The sequence below is a fragment of the Mytilus trossulus genome, chromosome 7, assembly GCF_036588685.1.
Source record: "Mytilus trossulus isolate FHL-02 chromosome 7, PNRI_Mtr1.1.1.hap1, whole genome shotgun sequence".
NCBI classification, from domain to species: domain Eukaryota; kingdom Metazoa; phylum Mollusca; class Bivalvia; order Mytilida; family Mytilidae; genus Mytilus; species Mytilus trossulus.
The window spans coordinates 58,678,658-58,700,110 of record NC_086379.1 but is presented as its reverse complement, the minus strand read 5'-3'; the positions used below and the strand labels follow the sequence as shown (position 1 = coordinate 58,700,110).

General features: G+C 32.5%; 2 protein-coding genes across 2 annotated transcripts; both read right to left on the bottom strand.

Moving 5' to 3' along the window:
• Nucleotides 1-1,943: 1,943 nt before the first annotated feature.
• LOC134727176 (clumping factor B-like) lies at nucleotides 1,944-5,954 on the bottom strand. Its single transcript, XM_063591555.1, has 5 exons — nucleotides 5,853-5,954; nucleotides 4,893-5,386; nucleotides 4,299-4,341; nucleotides 2,647-2,748; nucleotides 1,944-2,181 (listed from the first exon to the last, which is right to left on the bottom strand). The coding sequence occupies exons 1-5, from the start codon at nucleotides 5,911-5,913 to the stop codon at nucleotides 2,066-2,068; spliced, it is 816 nt and encodes a 271-aa protein (XP_063447625.1). The 5' UTR covers nucleotides 5,914-5,954; the 3' UTR covers nucleotides 1,944-2,065.
• Nucleotides 5,955-5,969: 15 nt separating this feature from the next.
• Nucleotides 5,970-7,908, bottom strand: LOC134726549 (uncharacterized). The gene is made up of 3 exons (XM_063590955.1): nucleotides 7,414-7,908; nucleotides 6,014-6,391; nucleotides 5,970-5,976 (listed from the first exon to the last, which is right to left on the bottom strand). The coding sequence occupies exons 1-3, from the start codon at nucleotides 7,419-7,421 to the stop codon at nucleotides 5,970-5,972; spliced, it is 393 nt and encodes a 130-aa protein (XP_063447025.1). The 5' UTR covers nucleotides 7,422-7,908.
• Nucleotides 7,909-21,453: the final 13,545 nt, after the last annotated feature.

The window sequence follows — 21,453 nt, the reverse complement described above, 5'->3', positions numbered from 1 at the left end:
TTACCCTAAAACTGATACTGACAGTTCTACCATATAACTGATCCTCAGAGTTCTACCTAGAGCTGATTTTATCAGGTTACCTAGTTCTGATTCTGATAGTTCTACTTAGAACAGTTCTAAGGTAGAACTGTTCTATGTATATAACTGTTCTATCACAGTTTAAGACAGTTCTATGACAGATTATTCTGACAGTTCTAATGAGATGTTAAAAATGATCTCCACTGTAGGCTGATTTTGAACAAATGGTATAAGAAAGTAATCTACGTAATGACCAACAAGTTCAGGTTTCACATTTGTTCAAAATCAGCCTACACCAAACCTGAACTTGTTGGTCATTACGTAGATTACTTTCTTATACCATTTGTTCAAAATCAGCCTACACCGTTTGAAACCACACTATGATATAATTGGTCTGCCAGGTGGAATTGTACGTGTGCTCTTTTATCCTCAGTAGCTGACACATGAACCCTCGAATCAATTACAACTTTCCTTTTTTTAAGAATGGAACCTTGTGGATCAACTTCATGGAGATTTATAAATACTCTCAAAGTCAAGTTGTTAATTAGAAACTATTTACTATTATCGTGGGACAACGACGACGATTACAATTACGTCATACCATTATAAGAATAAAAACAACTGCGGATGTATAGAAAATAGCTGAAAAAAATACTGGTAATGAAATGATTTATTTAATGGTATTTAACCCCATCAAAGTGTGTAATATACTGATCAAACACAATGTGTAAATATATTGTTTAATTATATGATATATGCTGATTAAAATAATTCATACTTGGATGCAAAATATTTGATAATTTCTATGTTGTTTATAATGAAATATAATATACTTTATTTCAAATCAATCAGCACATTCAGTCTAACATGGCATAACAATTATTAACAATGCATCAAAAATACTTATGGAAAGATCTTTCTTAAATTTAAATGTGACAAATAAACAAATAACAAAACAAAAAAACAACTTCACATATGTATATTATATTTTGTACAAATTATGATTAATGTGTCTTGTACATATTGCAAAGGATAATAATATTTACACAAAATAATACAAATACACATCTAAGGTAAGAAATAAGATAATTTTTTGAGGCAAATGAATAAATCAAAAGTAATAGATATATATAATAATTTTCTTCTTTATATTCAATTCAATTACTAGATAAACTAAGTTTAATTGACTGGTTAAAGTATAAACATGACAGTAAAAACTTGCTGTCGCTCATTGTGCTGTTTGTTGCATTTAATGATTTTTTTTTATTCATTTTCTCCTTTTTTTCCTTTTTTTTTTATTAAAATCTTTTATATAATCCCGTTTTTACAATTAATTCGTACGAACTTAAAAATTCAATATTGATTTTTATTTAAGTTCCATTAATATATGCAAGTAGCTAATTGTCCTAACAAAAATACGAAAGTTATTGTTGAATGAAGCTTGATTTTTAATAAGAAACCACAAGGACTGAAATACTTTGTCGATATCTTAAAATTAAAACTTAACAATTTTGTTATTGATGCGTATTTAAAATCTTTTAAGAGTCATTAGAAATCATATAAAAAACTGTAAACGGATACGCATGTTTCAAGTTATTCACAGCAATAATAACCATTAACCGAAATTTACAATTTGTAAACAATAATGACCTTGTTACCACTAAATTGTTAATGCTTGAGTTTATTTTTATTACATAACTTGCTAGGACAGCTTGTCATTTATACATTTGGTACTGTAATTGATATTATAATTAACTACATCCACATTGTAATGTTGTTGGTGAATAAACTAAACAGGTGCCGTTGTCTTTATTGTTTTAAGCTTATATCAACTATCAGATTCACAAAATAACTTATAAAACACGTTCTTTTAAATAAAGATAAAATAAATAATTACTTTAAATTTTTTTATGAAGTTTGCGACTTTACTTATATTGAACAAATATACAAAATAAATACTATAAAACAACTACAAAAGCATTCTAGAGTTTCAAATTGTATTTAATGATACCACTCAATTGGTGTCACCTAAATTGAATTCATGAATTTAAATGTCTAATACCGTTGTCTTCTTTCTACATCTTTTCCCAGTTTTAGGCTGGAAAGCATTTCGTGCCTCAAGATCTTCGTCGTCCACATATGTCCAAAACCGACAGGTATTTTCTGAAAAACGGCAAAAATATTTTTTTTAATTAAACTTCATGATAAAGTTTTCAAAGTAGTTTCTTTCAAAAATATTCTTGATCAATACAATATTGGAGGCGCGTACAGCGAATGAAAGTAATCAATTTCGAATGAGAAAATGAATTTACATTTTCCTAAAGCAGTTTTTTCAGATATTCATATTATATTCAGAAATTTGAAAAGTGGATTCACCGAAATACAATTGCTAGTGAACATGGTGAATGAATGAATAAGTTGAAGTTTCCAAAGTTTCGTCATCGTAATGTGCATATTCAAGTGTTTAGCAAAGAAAAATTGACGAATATAACTTATGATTTCCCCTACAACTAAGAAAGTTCACATATGCTTTACAGACATCTTTAGTGAGCTTTCAATACATATCCTATTTTAACCATACGAACTACATTTTTTATGATCGAATTGTTAAGTATGAGAAATAATTACCTTCTGTAGAGGTGCTACCGTCTTTATCGTGACTATGATCAGATTCGGCATCATTCAGCTCTGTTTTTTTGGCTCTTTCGTTGAATAATTTTTTCAGTTTTTCTGTTGGGATATAAATAAAAAAAATCTTTAGATTTTTTTTCTTTCAAGTATGACAATTAATATAGAAACATTTTAAAGAAAATTGGTACCGTTAATTTTATTACTACCACTGGGTCGATGCCTCTGCTTGTGGACTATTAGTCCCCGAGGGTATCAACAGCCCAGTAGCCAGTACTTCAGTACTGGCATGAACAGATTTTTTGTGTTATTAAAATTTGCTGTAACAAAATATTAGAAATTGTTATAAATTAAGGAATGTATCTCCCTCATGCAAAGCTCCGATTCCTTTCACGGATTGGGCTATACCTTTTGGACCTTTTGGATTATAGTTCTTCATCTTTTATATAAGCTTTGGATTTCAAATATTTTGACCACGATCATCACTGAAGAGACATGTATTGTCCAAATGCGCATCTGTTGCAAGAAAATTCGGACCGTTAATTTTATTTTAACAAATGGCATATATTCAACTGTCAGAGGCATGAATGATTTAATCAATTATATCGTACTTGGTCGAACATATATCAGTAAAATACATTTTGTCATCATTAGCTATAAAATACAATTAAGAAATGTACATTAGAGGCACGAAAGATACAAGAGAGACAGTCAAAGTCATCAATCGAAAATAAACTGACAACGCCATAGCTAACAAAGAAATAGACAAACAGCTAAAAAATAGTACAAACGACAAAACATAGAAATCTAAAGACTAAGCAACACGAACCCCACAAAAAACTGAGGGTGTTCTCAGGTGGCCCGGAAGAGTAAACAGATCCTGCTCCACACACAAAGAAGAATCAAACTAAGTACTTCTTGAGCAGCTACGTTTTGAGTATACTATATAGTGCGTAATATGACGAATTAATGGTTTCTACAACTTCAATTTTTTAATTTTATTTTCATTTTTGTCTTTTTTTCGAATGCCGATGTTATATAAAAAAAGAAGATGTGGTATGATTGCCAATGAGACAACTATCCACAAAAGATAAAAATGACACAAACATTAACAATTATAGGTCACCGTACGGCCTTCAACAATGAGCAAAGCCCAAACGCATATAGTCAGCTATAAAAGGCCCCGATAAGACAATGTAAAACAATTCAAACGAGAAAACTAACGGCCTTATTTAAGTAAAAAAATGAACGAAAAACAAGTATGGACCGTTGGTTTTCCCGTTTGAATGGTTTTACACTAGTAATTTTGGGGCCCTTTATAGCTTGTTGTTCGGTGTGAGCCAAGGCTCCGTGTTGAAGGCCGTACTTTAACCTATAATGGTTTAATTTTTAAATTGTTATTTGGATGGAGAGTTGTCTCATTGGCACTCACACCACATCTTCCTATATCTATGGAACACATAAACAAACGACAACCACTGAATTACAGGCTCCTGACTTGGGACAGGCACATACATAAGTTATGTCTGTTCTTCGACGTAATAGTTTAAGTCGTTTATATTTTACCATACCTTTTCTCTTAAGACAAAATTAGATAAATGATTCAGATACCTCTCTCAGGGACGCACATTTATTGTAATTAAAAGACTTACCTCTTTTCGATAGATCTGTATTTTTCACATTAGATAAGTTATTCTGCAATAATAATGGAGAAGTATGCTCAATTCTTGTCTATGTTTTGTAGGTACCACTAGCATGCATATGCCTTTTCAAGTCTGTGAAATTTCTGGTAAAAACGACTTGTTATATTAACTTAATTTTGTTTGTTTAATTTGTATTGGCAAACTATTTAGGTTCATAATACGAAGTGACGTATTGTTTTCTTGTTCCAGTTCTCTTTACTTTTATTCTTTAAATTGGTCACCGCATCGAATGCATGTGTATATGAAGTATGTCCAAAAATGTATGAAAAAGATATTTTTGTAATAGATCAAATCATTTCAATGTATTGTTATAATATAGTTTTGTTATTGAAAAAAAAATATAATAATATGCAATAGTTTTTCCACTATACATTATTTTTACTACTATGAATTTATCTTCGGTGGTTTAAAATCAGAAAGGCCAAATAAAGTACGAGTTTAAGGACCAAGATACCTAAAAGTTTTCCCAAATAAAGCTAAGGTCATATATTTCTGAGATAGAAAAGCCTTAGTATTTCAAAAATTCAAATTAAGATAACTTACTCTGTAAAGTCGTGGTAAATTCACGTTATCAGTGCTGTCGTCATCGTCGTCGTCAAATTTAAAATCATCAGTAGTAGCAGCTAAATCATCATCATCATCATTGGTGTCGTCGTCGTCACCGTCGTCATCCTTATTGTCATCATCATCGCTATCATTATCATCATCCTCATCGCTATGATTATCATCATCATCATCTTCATCGCTATGATTATCATCATCATCATCCTCATCGCTATTATTATCATCATCATCATCATCCTCATCGTCGTCGTCATCATCGGCGCCGTCGTCAACGTCGTCGATATCTCCATCTTCATTTTCATTATTATTTTTCGAAGCATCAAAAGCAACAGCATCAACAGCTGAATCGTTATTCACATCAACATCATTATTGTCACTATCATCATCAGCTACTGCAACAATAATGTTCGTACGTTTACTTTTTACGGTCCTAATTCTCTTTCTTGTGACCTTCCTTTGTGGAGTTGCTACATCTATGAGTAAAAAAAAAATGGAAATATTCAGATTATTTCAGCTTATCTAAGATAAAATTGTTAATCAATACATCCATATTAGTACATGTTGTCATATGGTATATTATATATGCAGATACAAAAATAACTGATTCTCTATATTTGCTTGTCATGTAATACATGTAATACCATCGGACGTCCTGCAATTGATTATACTGTTTTGAGTTCTTATCTTAATAATTGTCAAATGAAAGGTTTCCGTCTGTAATATGTGAACATGGCGAAGTAAGCAAAATTCTTGCAAACGATAATGAAGGTATATACGTTTCTTAAAATCAAATGTTTATGGAATTCATTAATACCTGATTAAACACAATTCCATGAAGCAACACTTTCTAAAAATAGATCGTGTATTAAAAAAAATGAAAGCAATAATTTAGAGTAGTAATATAAACAGCATAACGTTATACTATGACAGTAATCATACCATGTGAGTAAGAGTCATTCTCATGACCTGGCTGAATGTTTACATCTTGCAGTGTCTCCATCTGCTCTCTGGCAATATTTCGGGACACTCCTGGACCACACGACAACTTTGTAGGTGTTATGAACTGGGTTTCTCTTAAATTTTCCTCATGAGGGAAATACGTTTCCGTCAACCCATCCCTCTGTTTTTTTCTTTGTATGTCCCTTTTATCCACAATAGGTCTACCATTGAGCAAATTATCATAATAGGCTCCTTTCCCATCTCTCTTAATAGTTTGACGTTGTTGTGTCAAATCGAAGCACACGAACGCAAAAGTCACATTTAGGTGTTTCAATTCTTTAAGTCTTTTAAATTGTTGTTTTATACCACGCAAAGCAGTCGATTTTTTTCTTCTTTCATTGGATATTTCTGATGTTTTCTTTTTCTGCAGCGTATCATAAGTTTTTCTTTCGCCGGGTTTTCTAGGTTTTCTTGGAGTAGACGATTCAACATCATCAATGTTAAATTCATCCTCAGAAGGATCATTCTCTGAATCATACCTAATTTAGAAATACAAAAAGATTTTATAAATAATTAATAAAGACCATGCATATATAAATTACTACAGATCGTATATATATATAAGTGAGTATCGTTTGATAAAGATTATACATATATGTCAAAAAGTAGGTTAATTATTTTAAACGCATGTTTTTATTCGTCAGATTGAACATTCTTGTAATCAATAACATTTCTTTAGAATTGTGTAAACAAAATTATATCCACAGCGTGTACAGTGGTATAGATGGATTTGTTTTTTGCTATATGTTAAAAAAATCATATTAAGACCATAGCACATATATAGTCATCGAAAAAATAGAACATTATTTATTTTTTTTTAATTATAAAACGTTACATTTTTTCGTTAGTCTTAAGTTTTTAATCGTATAACATATACTTTTTATGAGCAAAATGATGAGCGATCGTTTATTCTATGTATCCTTTTTTACTCTTTAGCTCTTTTCACGTTATTAAAAACAACATTTAAAAACTTTAATGTATAACAATGAGCAGAGGGACGATCATGTGTTTTGAATGTTGGTACAGCTACTGAGGTTTGTGTCTGAATTGGGATTTGAAAAAGAAAGTACATTTACCAGGAGAAAACTGATAATTTCACCGCGCTAATCGTCGTATGATTTTACATATCTATTGTTTTATGTGCAATTGATTTTGTTGATAATTATCTTTATATCAAATTTTTCTATCGTTAAACAAAAATAAATAAGTATTATCTTTTAATGTTGATTTGTAGTTTTAGTGACTTTAGAAATACATGATATTTTATTCGGCCTTAATCATCAGTGTATATATAAATTTCAAAATCGAAATAACACTTGTTTATATCACCAATAGACATTTTCCGTTTTTGTTGACGAAAAAATATGTTTATGTGTTAAACTTATAACAAAATTCACTAGAATTTTCTAGTAAATTCTGTAATAAGTTATACACACAAACATCACAATAAGCATAACTACGGGTTTTTTTAACAGTTAAGCTATTATTGTACTTATTTTACCTAGCCATGTATGATGTATAATATATGAAATCATAGTTCTCGTTCCCATCTACTCCACGAACACTGATGTTGTGCTGCTTACCACGTCTTTCAATTCAAAATAAAGTGTTACATAGACATCACGTTTGATTAGGGGACTTTTTAAGGAATCCAAAATAGTTTGATAATGCCTCTGCAAAAGTTCATCTGATGATAATTGGTCGATAAGTTTCTGTATTTTCATGCTTAATCTTTCCTTTGAAAGCTTGTGTTGATAATCGGTTTCTTCATTTATTGTAACATATACGGGTTCATTGTTAACAATCTCTATGGGTTGGCATAAAATCTCCGATTTAATTTTTTGCAAACGTTTTCCAGTAGAAATTGGTAAAAATTGTAACAAATCTGGATGTAGTTCTAGTCCTTTAAGTGAGACAAAGCTTTTCTCATTTGATGAAATGTACCTCCGTAATACAGGTCTAAAACTGTTAATGGCGTTATCAATGTCAAGTTCTTTCGTACCAAATTCAGTAGGATTTTTTAACCCAAGGAGAATAGAAACTTTACTTTCTAATTTTTCAAAAAATTTAGATTGCAACATATTGCCTTCCATGTCTCGTCGGACGGAATTGATCCTGACGGCAGATATTGTTTCACATTTTTGTTTTTTTCTTCTAGCAGAAAATCCAAATCTTGTCCTTTTGAGCTGTCTCCACTCACCGTAAAAGATATGTTGTTATCCCAAATAGTTTTCACCACATTTGGCATTGTATTGTACTGAACGGTGTCAAAAAGTTCAATGCTCTGGTAATGTGGGTGATGTCGACCGTAGAACAATTCTTTTAAGTGAAATTTTGCACTAGCGACTAGCTTGGCATTATTGCGCCTCATTCCCATACGTAAATTTATCAATGCCTGCGAAAATCTGCATACTTGTAAATGTAAATATTGATGTCTAGGAATATGAGACAATACTGTTTTATAAAAAGATATAAAGTTAGCTGCTGAGGAATCTCCTTGGTTTTTTTCTATATGCTTAATAAATGGTACAACCATTTCGCGCATAGCAGAAGTGTGAAATGTAAGAAGAAGTTGCCATGCTACATGATGATCCTTACATGTTTTAGCAAAGTTCTTCGCATTTGGGCTGTTAAATCCCATGAGCTCGCACATCTTTTCAAGATATGGTATCCAGTTCAACTCAAAAAAGGCCTTGACAGCATTCATTTCAAAATGACCCCCGCCTATTCTAAGATAAAGCCAGTCGAATTCCTTTTGATACGCACTTTGTAAATCGGAATGTTGGCGTTTGTGGTGTTGCGTGTACTCTTCTTTTGATGTAAAAGAGGCTTTATCTGAACACGCCTTGTTATTAATGCAATGTGTACAGATAACAGCTTCATTCAATATCTTCTGGAAGAGACTATGTGGTCTTCCGTCACAGCAGACGAAAGTCCAGTCTCTATCATTATCTTTACCGTATCGCTTAATGCCAGCTTGCATTCCAATGTGTCTTAGTATCATTGCGACAGACTCACTGCTATTTGGGTTCTGAAATGTAGGCATTCCCATGCTTACTGCAGTAGGCCCTTTATGGTTGGTGGATACATATGAAAATCTTGAATAATTTGCTGTGTTTTCTTTTCTCTCTGTGGAATTAGAATTTAGCTCTTCTGTCAACACAGGCTTTTCTTTTTTCTTAGGCTTTGCTGTTGTTTGCGAATTGCTATTTTTTCTTGCTTCCTTTATACCTTTTTTTTTCTTGCATCCTTCACATATTAATTTTTTCCTGGCATTTTCGCTCCCACATAAAGTGCAAATGAGGATATCCTTTTTCCTACTTTCATGGAAATCCTGTTTGTCAATTTCATCCTCAAAATCGTCTGTTGATGATCGCGATGTCATACGATCTGTAATAACTGCATCAATGGCAGTCTGAATGTAGTGTTGAAGATGTTCCAAGTGAATCGATTCGAGTTCTTGGTAGTAATCAGAATCGTTGTCTTGAATGTTGCTCACAATTTTTTTAAATTCTTGTTTTTCAACCTCAGCTACTCGCTGCTTTTCTTGAAGATCGAAACGTTCTGCGTGCTTAATTTTGTCTTCAAAATGATTTATTGAAAAATAATTTTTCGGTTTTAGATTTTCTAAATATTGGATATCTAAATTATCAGCTGAACTTTTCATTATAACATGTACTTGAGTGGTTATGATAGATGACCTAGAGCGATTTTCCGCACTTATACCTCTCTTGTAGCCTATAATTTGTTCATTATCGAAACCGAACATTAACGGTCTTTGTGGACATGGCTGGACTTCGTTTCCTGCATTCGATATCCATTTCTGTAATGTTTTATAGCATCCACTGGGCGATGATTTTGCGATTAAGTCAATAACAGACCGGCTGCTCGTTCTTGCATATATATTCAGAGACAAAAGAAAGGAAAGTGGTGCTACCAATTTCTGCGATATTAAACCATAAACGTGTTCTACAGCACGACATAGCGTTATTTTCTGTGGTTCGGTCGATCTGTTAGGATCGAACAGTGTGATTCCTTTTAGGAAGTTAAGCAATACATTGTTTCGCTTTGAAAGCCATTCATCTGGATTGAAATCTATTATTTTGGTCTTTTCCAGGGAATCTTGAGACATAAGTTCAGCGTCTGCTTTTAGAAGTTTTGCTTGTTTTGATCCGAGGTTTATTGCTAAAGACGCAATCTCATTTTGTGTTAAAAGAGGGAGAAGTTGATCTAAGAAAGATGACCGTCCGGTTTTCGACATTTTTTTGAATATGTCGAGCATATTTTTAGTGTTAATTGTTCTTGGAAATTCTAATGAGTTCCCTGAAGAAGCATTTGATTCCGTCAAACCCTCTGGACTTGATTCTCTTTCCCGGTGTTCATTACTAGGCAGAATCACCCTCTTTCTTTTGTCTTCTTCCGGCTGTAAATTGTTTATTTTTCGTTTTTTCCCTCTTTTGATATTACAAATTTTGCAGTCATCATTATGAGGTTTAAAACATACAGGATTTACCCGAGTTTTAAATTCATTCAAGCGGCCTTCTGCTTTTAATTTCCTGCATTTCAAAAGTAACATTTCATGAGAACGACATAAAGCCGTGGGATGAATTTCCTTCTGATCTTCTTTGATGTCTACATCAAATACTTCCTTTATTTCAGGTGTGAAAGCGCATTTGTCAAAAGTTGGTCTGTGTAGGTCACGTGTTCCGCATATTCTGCAAATGGTTTTCAACAATATGATGTGTTTCTCCACTTCAATTCTGGAATAAGATCCAGTGGCATTATGATATAGTTCAACATTATTCTTCATGTTTTTTTATTTTATTAGTATTGTATATTGTATCGTTTGTCTTGCGTTATCATTATACTAAAATTGAGAATGGAAAAGGGGAATGTGTCAAAGAGACAACAACCCGACCAAATAAAAAAAACAACAGCAGAAGGTCACCAACAGGTCTTCAATGTAGCGAGAAATTCCCGCACCAGGAAGCGTCCTTCAGCTGTCCCCTAAACAATTAACTGACATGCAAGCTCCAGACTTCAATTAAACTGACTGAAAGATTATGATTTCATCATATGAACATCAGGCACAATCCTTCCCGTTAGGGGTTTAGTATCATACCATCATAACATATATGAGAAAAACATAACCCGTGTCATGCCAACAACTGTTTTTAGAATAAATGTGTTTAGTTCCGACGCAAAGACCTTATCCGTGACTCAATATTAACGCAAAAATATGCAATATTTAATGACTTGACAACAGTATCGTAATTATATCCCTTCTTAATAAGTCTATTCATAAGTCTATGCATGTCACAAATGCGTTTCCGTAAGAAAGTCCCTGTTCTAGATATTTTATTTTATATTTCGTTGTCACGATTGGATTTTTAAGATTTATATGATGATTTAAAGTTTTATAGTTTGTGATTAAGGATTTATAGTACTTCATCTCAATCTGTTTTAAGTGAATAGTTTAAATTTTTTCTCAATTATTAAATAGTTAACATGGTAAAGTGGAGCTGTCAATCTGTCATCTCATGCTGATTAAGAGTGCATTTCTGTCTAACCTAAATTTTGTAAACGTCATATTTGTGTTACGTTTATACGATATGATAGGCACTAGGGCGAATATTTCATTGCATTGTTTGTCTTTTTGCAGATTGTTCCGATGTTCTCTTATAATCTTACTGAAATTCAAGGTTGAAGTTAGTAACAAAGGTAGCGTTTTTACAAACAAACGATGAAAGACAAACTGTAGTAGATGTTAAGCGGGTGCATAGTTTGTCAAACTTGATCAACAAATAATCAAAACATGTGCGCGCTTAGCCGTTTGCATCGTTTGTGTTAGAAAGAAATGCACTCTAAGTAACGGATATTATAATTCGTCAAACCGATAATGCCGAAGTCAAAGATAAAATGAAGTCAATTGTGTTTTTACATCTTTATAAGTAGTATTTCAACTTTCATTTAATATATAAAGTTTGATATGTATTTTCCGTTAAAAATAGGAAATTAAAAGTGTTATTCTTTTTTAAACTGTTTTTATAAAAATGGCAGATTGTACTATAAAAGCCTGTTTATTGAAGCCGTCTCAGGATTATGGCAATTCATAAGCCCTCTAAAGACACATCCTCGTCCTTGTATATTTATATATTTTATGCGATACTTAAACTTGTCTCAATAAATATTTTTTCCTTGGTAATGTTCTATGGTGTAGCCCTATTGGTTGTAATATTTGATGCATTTTTATATGTTTATAGTTCATTTTTGTTGCTATCTACCTATACTCGAACTCTAAAAATAGACTAGTGTTGCAACTAGGACACAAAAAAACTATAACCACCTTTATGAAGTGTATGTATGCCATGTTGGATTAACCTTCTGATGACTTATATATAATAAATCATGTCACTACAACGGCACGTGAATTTGTAATAAAATTTCCAAATGCATGAACAGATAACATACGTCGGTCTAACAGTGTTAATTTACAGACAATTATACTCTTTGAAAATTTATTTAATTTGTTTGTGTTTTGACTTAATTCCATTATCTATTTATATTGTGTCAGTAACTATTCTTTTCACAGATAACAATAATTACACCATTTTAATAATCAGCATGTTATCAGCGCATTTCTTCTTCATAGATTGATTACAGTTTTCGATTAAAGATATATATTTATATAATAAGTGCTATTTTATGACTCTATTTTGAAAACATATTCTTCAATTCTTTCAAGATGGGGTTTATTCAAATAATGTTGTTTTTAATAAATCAAATTTGCTCTCATTTTGCCAAATAATAATTATTTCCGTAACATGGATGTCAACAGATAAACATATGAAAGATTATTTTTACATGTTTTGATAGATTGATCATGTTGATAATGCGTTTGGACTTCGAATTCAAAACTCCATAAAAGCTGTAGTATCATATTTCTTCAGTCTTTGTGATATGCAGGGTTTAACAGTTTAAACTATTTTCAGTACAAAATCTGGAAATCAGCACTCAGGCCACATCAAATTCATTTTGAAGATTGATTTTTTTCTCAAAATAGCGGTATCAAAATGGGGATTTTATACATCTTGAGTTATCTATTTATTTATTTGAATATATACTTTTGTTTACTAGTATCAAGTTTATTTCACTTTAAAGGTTTTCAGGTATAAAAAAAATATATCATAAGGTCTGTGTCAGGAACTTAAAAACTTACCTTTGACGATCAAATTCTTGTCTTTCCATTGCCATGATCTTCTTCACTTGCAACTTTGAGTTTTGTTTCGTCTTTCACAATTTTAACACTTGCGGGAATAACTTATAATGAAACACTTTATGGAATATAGGAATGAACATGGAATGAAATAATTTCGCAAAGAATATATTTTTCCGGCCTTTATATATACTGGTCAATAAAGGGGAGGGTCTTCTTAGAATTCAAAGGACTTTATCAAACATAAGTTTTTATTGGTCCAAAGCATCATCCTTTTTTTTATTCATATATTTTAGTGGGATCTTAGTGGAATTCAATAAAATTTAGGAATTTTGATACTTTGTTGAACCATCATTGGGCATCGTTTGCTCTAAATTATAAATAAAAACGCCTACGAATGAAATAATCCCGAAAATGTTGATTTATGTCAAGTAAAGGAATGTACTTCCGTTGACCACGTACGATGGTTATGGCTCGCGGTATTAGAACTAAATGTTATTGCTTCGTCATCAAATTACTCCAAAAAAATGTCTTCCCTCTTTACAGTGTCTTCAAATTATTATCATACAAAAACTTTCTCTGTTAAACCTTCATGTATTTACAGCGGAAGTTCATTTTTTATGCAGAAAATGAAAATTTATCCGGAAATTTTCATGTATGCAATGCATCTCCTCAGAATCCACAGTCTGTTCACTGTGGTCTGTTAGATCTTTGTTACATTCCAATAAATAAGCGCCTGATATATATTGAATACAGTTATAAACCGGAGTTAGATTACTTAGGTGTGCCAGTAAAGAAAGATTTTTTTGACGATTTCCTGCTTTATGACTCTTCAAAAACTATATATATGTTTTGAGTTTTAGGGAAACTGACAATTGGCGAACTTATGATGAAAGGCCCTCTGAATTTGAAAATATTTTTTTAAGGTTTATCCTCCCTCTTTGGCTGTCCCGATCGAGCCAATTTTACATCGTTTCACAGACACAATTTTCAAACATTAAAATGAAAATGCAAACATTATAAATCAAAGCTTTATAATTGTCAAATTTAAAGTATTATAATGTACCACTGTTTGTTCACCTCGAAAGTTTTATTCGGTTATGTTTCAGTTTGTCAAATGATGAGGTGATTTTTCTGTGCCCAAACGAATCCCATCTCTTAATAAGCACTTCTATACATTCAATATTGTCAACATTGTCAGAGTCACTTCTATGTACGTGTAGCATAACCAGATCACCCAATCTCCTTATGCCGGCGCGCACCAAACGTACAGAGAAAATTGACAAATTCAGTACACATTGGTTGCACGCCAGAGAACCCTAAGCAATCGATAAACGCTCGTTGCATAAGTTTGAAGTATGTCGAAAAACAAAGGTATGCGCTTTATGAACGCTACAACTCGAGGAAATTTGTATGCAGCTTAAAAAATTTCATCCAGCTCAAACGTGTGTCTACCGTATACATGTACGCTACACGCACGTAATACAAACGATACAAGCGTGTTTAACGCGCTACAGATAAGTTTGAGACAAGTTAATGGCACGTTGTTTACGCTTCAAGATTGTTCGACCTTAATTAAAACGTATGCGGTGTGTTTGTGTAACACACACCCCATAAAAGAACGTCCAATATACAAGCAGGATGCGTCTAAAATACGGTCAAGAAACTTTTTTCCTTCGTAGCGTGCATTCCATCTACGTTAGACAAGCGCCAAGCATATGCCAACATAGTTTCTTGAATGCCAGATAAACGCTTATGTACGCTTCTCGTACGCCCAATACACACTGAAATTCAAAGCTTGTTGTGGTCACGTTACAGATATGATTGAAAGGTTGAATGCATCCAAAATTACTAAAGCATTGACAGCGTTTATGATTTTTTTTAACACGCCTTGCGTACGTCGGAGCTTCACGCTGATGTGTGACGCCGGTATGATAATTTAGACGTCATTTTTTTTCCATCTGTGAACTTCTAGGGTACAAGATATCATTTATACTAGTATATAGTGTCTCATTCGCAATTCCGGTAAGTTACAAAATTAATGTGGTAGCAACTAATATCCTTAAAGCATTGACTCAAATTTTACGTGTGCAAAGGAGTTGGGTATAGCGTTCAGAGATATTTTCTAGACCTAAATATAAAAAAAAAACACTGTCATCATCATTAATAATCTTGCTGGGTAAAATCAATAGAGCTATTAAAATAATGCACGAGTTTTACCATTTTATTTTATATTTGCAGGTTTCAGGTTTACTTTTTTTCTTTCTGTCAGCCCGCAAAAGAAGGCAACTGCCAAACATGTCTCCATGTAATTTACTGCCCTGAGCGCAAGAAAGATAAGTTGCATACAGTATTTTTCACAAGAGTAAAGATAATAAATTTCTCCCTAGTGTTTGCACCAATGTTTCAGTAGGGAAAAATAAGATTCGTAAGAGTTCCGCGAAACTCAGTGTCTTGCCTTCTTTTGCTGTTAGTTGCAAGTGACCGCAATGTTTCCTGGCAAAAAACTAAAACTTTTTGTAAGCAAAACAAATACGGGACAGGATTTGTTTTACCAAATTTACTTCGGGATACTATCTAATGATCTTAGAAAAGCTAAATTTGGAAGAAATCCAGGATGTTTAAGAACGTTATTTAAATTTCAAAAACTTTAACCACAGAGTGAATATGTGTGGACTCCGCCACCAACGACGATGACAGCATGTAAGATCGCTATGTCTCGCTTTTTTTTCGACAAAAGGAAAGGCTGGACAATAACTCTGATATATATATGTCGTGTACAAGTTGCGATTTTGTACAGGTTATTACATGTACAAAAATATTGTACATGTTATAACTTGTATAATGCAAAAATACAAGTTATAACATGTACAAAAGTACCTCGTTCATGTTATAACCTGTACAAAATATTGCTTAAAAATGGTTTTAACTTGTACAAAATCGAAATATAAGGATATGGTTCTATTATCGCAACAGATGTTATTAACCTCAATAATATTTTCATAACTTTTTTAATTATTCCTTCATGTTAGTGTGTTTTGTCCTTTTATGATACAGTTAATGTCCAGGGGTCAGTATTACGATGCATTCCTAAGGCCTGTCATAAGATATTTCTTAAGGACATGTCTTATGATCCTCTTATGACTATTTATGGACATATCTTTATTTGATGAATTATAATTGTGAGTGTCCACTTTGAAGGCAATAGTAAACTACTTTCATTCTAGTTGACACTAAAAGACATAAGAGGATAGCCAGGATAGATGTGTCTACAAATAAAATTGGGAATGGAAATGCGGTATGTGTCCTAAAGGCAACAAAGAGGGACGAAAGATATCAAAGGGACAGTCAAACTCATAAATCGAAAATAAACTGACAACGCCATGGCTAAAAATGTAAGAGACAGACAGACAAACAATAGCACACATGACACAATATAGAAAACTAAAGAATAAACAACACGAACCCCACCAAAAACTAGGGGTGACCGCAGGTGCTCCGGAAGGGTAAGCAGATCCTGCTCCACATGATTAGGCGTCCGTTGTGTTGCTTATGTGATAACAAATCCGGTAAATAGTTTCATTCGGTAGGTCACATTTATGAAAGGGACGGGGATTGGAGTTCCGACGTAAGGAACATATCCGATATCATTTGTGAAACGGTTATCCCATAACGGTCAACCGTCCATGGATCAGACAACATCCAAAGGCCACAAATACATGCTTTCATAGTAGAAGATTTATATTTAAAACATCAAAATGACATTCACCTCATGCATTGATCTTATAGTTTCTAAAAAATAATTAGTTATAAATTTACATAAGTCATGCTGAAGGCCAAAAATGCTGAAGAGTAGATCCAAAGATATTGATAATGAAGGGTGGTCAGATGAAAACTATTTCAGCTCTCTCTTGCTTTTACAGAGTAAGCATATAAAGACATTGTTTTAGTCTTTGCATGCTATAAAACGAAAGGGAGGAGTATTACCCAAAATTATAAGCCATTGTTCTTAAATTTTTTGGAAGAGTTTAGCTACTAGTATCGAATGTAATTGTCATTGAGGAAATGCAAGCTTTTAGTAAATAGTGTCACACTTATTTAAGTAAAGATGGAATGCATAAAACATACAATCACATGAAAACACATTTTGCCAACATACATTTTGTAAGTCATGAAACATATTTCTTAAACTTTATGATCATTGTCATCTACAGAAAAAGACACGCTCTGGCCTATTTATTGTTGTTCTTTATAGCATTGGTGAATTTAAATGTATATTTTACTTCATTAAGATTTATCTTAAATTGTGTACAAGTTAAAACCATTTTTAAGCAATATTTTGTACAGGTTATAACATGTATGAGGTACTTTTGTACATGTTATAACTTGTATTTTTGCATTATACAAGTTATAACATGTACAATATTTTTGTACATGTTATAACCTGTACAAAATCGCAACTTGTACACGACATATATATATATATTATGTATCACATTTTTGAGTGTGGGTCACAACGTAAAAACTAATAACAACACAACAATTTGTTTAATGCTTTAAAGGATATTTATAAGAATCTCGAAATTAAAAGCTTTTTTATTTCTGTAGCAATTCTTTCTATAAAACGTTTTTACTTTTTTGCAGGCCTCGGTGACTGCAAAATAGACAATTGTTCGTTGGACTTTTATTTTGGGAGCGAGATTTTTTTTTTTTATCTTTTGTTGAAGTGAATACTGAAGCCATTGATTTAAAGGAAGGAATATGTGTTTTGTTATTCTTCAAAATCTAATATCAGGCGAGCCGCAACCATTTTGAAAATTCACAGTCAAAGATCACATTTACACATGTTACTTATCATTTTTGAAGTTTAAATTACTGTGAATAATAATAATAATAATAATAATAATAGCTTTATTTAAAGAGAGTAACTTATTCGTGAAAAGTGCGGCGAGCGATGTATGATATATACTTTAATCATGACAATGTTCATTTTAGTTAAAAGGAATGGAGTGTCTATTCGTCAGGGTAGCCGGACGAATAGTTGAAAATCTATATTTGTCCGGCCTTCCATTTGCGGATGCGAAAATCTTAAATATCTATAAAAGTGTCATGTGGCGTGGAAAGTGCATGTCATGGATGATGTGTTGGATAACAAACGCGCATATACAATGGACGTTTTGAGAAATAAAGATCGAGATTTACAAAGAAAACTAGAGAGAATGTGATTACTGTAAACCATTTTTTTTTATTTATTAGCTATAGTGACCCCAGAATAATAGCGTATATATGTACTAGTATACATATTTTTAAGGGGCCAGCGGAAGGACGCATTTGGGTGCGGGAGTTAATCGCTACATTGAAGACTCATTTTATATAGTATACACGAAAACTTAGAGGAATAAAGCCTGTAATCAAACTAAAAATGGAGGCAAAACGCATTTGGATAATGACTAACTCAAATATGCTTGCATGCATTATTTCTAAATTCTACTACAACGGAGATCTATTAACATGTACTGATATATCTGGACTCGGAATATTATACATGCACCAGGGTTGGGGTAACCCCTTTTTTATTCGATTTAACTTAATCAACATTGGTTTTATATTTTTCTATCGTACATCATTTTTACTTTTGGGGAAGGTTACACGTGCCTATCGTTCTCTCTTATTTTCTATAAGTAAAAAATCCCCGAACATTTAAGTAAAAAATCGTGTCTGAACATTATTTGACGACCTGATTTGAACATAACTTCAATAAAACAATAAATTCAAAATCTTCTTTCGGGATCAAGGATGTATATTGGCTATTGTCTATAGTGGTCACACTCTTTACCTTACATGAAATTCACAGGTAGAACAAATAAAAAGATGAGAGTCTTGTTTGCCCTTGCCCTTAACTCATATAGAATAAAAAAAAATCTAAATAAAATATATACTTTGTAGTATATTCATTTGGATTTTGATTTGTTTTAATGAATGAATAAAAATAATTTGAACATTTTTTAGCCAAGTAACTAATTTAAAGGTGTATTAGCTGCATAGATGTTGATATGCAATTTTAGACTATATATTGCTCATAACTACTCAAAGCGTTTATTCATCTCCTTAAATCACGATGCTATTTTTTTATCATTATATTTTTAGCCGGACAAATAGCAAAAGACTGTTAAAGTGCTATTTGTCCGGCTTGGCGGATGAATAGACATATTTTTACTGTTTGTCCGGTAGCCGGATGAATAGCTACTACCTAAAAGGAACGCTTACTTAGTAGAAGACACATTTCTCAAGATAACTATATTACATTTTTGACGGCCTATGAATCGAATTAGATATACAGAAGTTGTGGCATAAGTTCCAATGATACATCTCTCCACCTCAGTAATAATTTATAAAAGTAAACCATTATAGGTGAAGGTACGGTCTTCAACACGGAGCCTTGGCTTACACCAAACAACATGCTATAATCCGAGAACTACGTATGGACTGCATACACAAACTTGACGTTTACTTATGTTACAAGACCTATGTTGACATATAGCTAGGTGGCTTTTATGTTTTATTTCGTTTCGTTGGGTTACTGCAAGATAAGCAACATATATCTAGCATATCTTTTTGTCTCTTTTTTCATTCAACAACTTGTTATTTTGTAATTAAAACAGGAAAGTTATAATCCAATCACTTATAATATGGAGGCATGGATTAAATGTTATATAGGCAGAAAGAATAAATGATAAGCAATTAACACAAAGTAAAGATTATGTGTGGTTGGGTATGAAAATACGTTCGCTATGATGATGATAATTTTTACTGTCATGAACTATATAACTATATATTGAACAAAATAAAATGATCATAACAAAGTGTATTGACAAATCGTTGTTAGAAAAGACAATTATCAGAAAAAGACTGTTTCCTTATTTTCAACAATAAGTTTACTATAACAAAAACAAAGACATATGTTCATGCGTTTTAAATTCATGTACAATATGACAAGAGCGGGAACGATAGCTCTACATAACATTTAATGAAAATGCTGATTAAGCATTTCTCACGGCTATTTGAAACTGGGAAGGGTTATGTTTATCATCTCTCTCACTTTTAAACATTCCACTCTAGTTTCCTCTGTAACAAGTGTCATTTATAATTAATCTGACAGAGCGGGAAATCATTAATGTCTGTAGTATTGTGCTACATATTGTGAAAAGGTTTCTACACGAGTTCATGTTTTAGTGTACGCAATTAACCTCCGATTCTCAACTTACATTTCGACACCAAAAAAATAATGTTCGATTCAAATATTAAGATCGATCTCCTTAAAACCACCTCTATAGGTAGACTTTTTAAGTCCGATTGAAGATCGATCCTATTCTTTTTTGTCAGTGTAAACGGGATCTAATTTATACAAAAATAATAGACAACTCTTCACTATCAAAGTCAGGTTGCTCATAATCAACACATACTGTCTTATTTTTGTTTTTGTTTTATTTGATGTTTTATTTTTGGATCAAGAAGAGCGATACATGCTTTATACATGGATATTCTAGTAATCATATTCAAACCAAGTTGTTTGTCTCGCCCGTAAAAAAGTCTCTGATGGCGAGACATAAGGGAGCTACCATTTGATTTTTATGGGGAGGCTAGGATGAAAAATTTTGTCCTGCATTTTTTTTAGTTGTAATCTATGTCTTGCCTTTTTATTATTTCACTCTATCCGGTCCTGCTATTCTTTTTTTTAGTTTATCCCGACTTTTTTTTACATAAATTGTCATCCTGACTTTTTGTTTTTGCAAGTGTCTCATCCTGCCTTTTTTTTACTCAAAACTCCTGTCCTGCCTATTTTTTTTTCAAATTTCATCCTAGCCCCCCCCCCCCCCCCCCCTAAAAATCAAATGGTAGCTCCCTAAGTATTACCTTTTCGATGATGACACACGTCGACGTAGTTAGCGTCAACAATGATTAAGTTTCCAGGCGGTTCCAGCTAGTTTTAAAGGGGGATCCCAAATCAGGATAAAGAAGGGTTTATCTTTATGTCCCCATTATGTAAAATGCCTTGATCTTCCAAAAAAAGGGGGTTTCATCCCCCCTTTTTTGATCCACCATTGGTTTTCTGGTTACGTCAGTTTGATAAGAACTACAAATGTACTTGTAATAAATCAATAACATTTTGTATGAAGTTGCATTAAGATCAGTTCATGATATCATTTGACGACTATTTTGAGGCATTGTTCCCTAGGTCCGGTGACATCGAATCAATAAGCAATTTTACATGGTTAAGATTTCTGCTTAAGTCATTTTGTGATAGATGAAATATATTCTGTAAAA

Coding starts and splice junctions, on each gene's coding strand:
- LOC134727176 (XM_063591555.1), bottom strand. CDS start 5,913: ATGGAGACACTGCAAGATGTAAACATTCAGCCAGGTCATGAGAATGAC. Junction 2,749..4,298: donor TACAGATCTATCGAAAAGAG/GTAAGTCTTTTA, acceptor ATATCCCAACAG/AAAAACTGAAAAAATTATTC. Junction 2,182..2,646: donor CGGTAGCACCTCTACAGAAG/GTAATTATTTCT, acceptor GCCGTTTTTCAG/AAAATACCTGTCGGTTTTGG.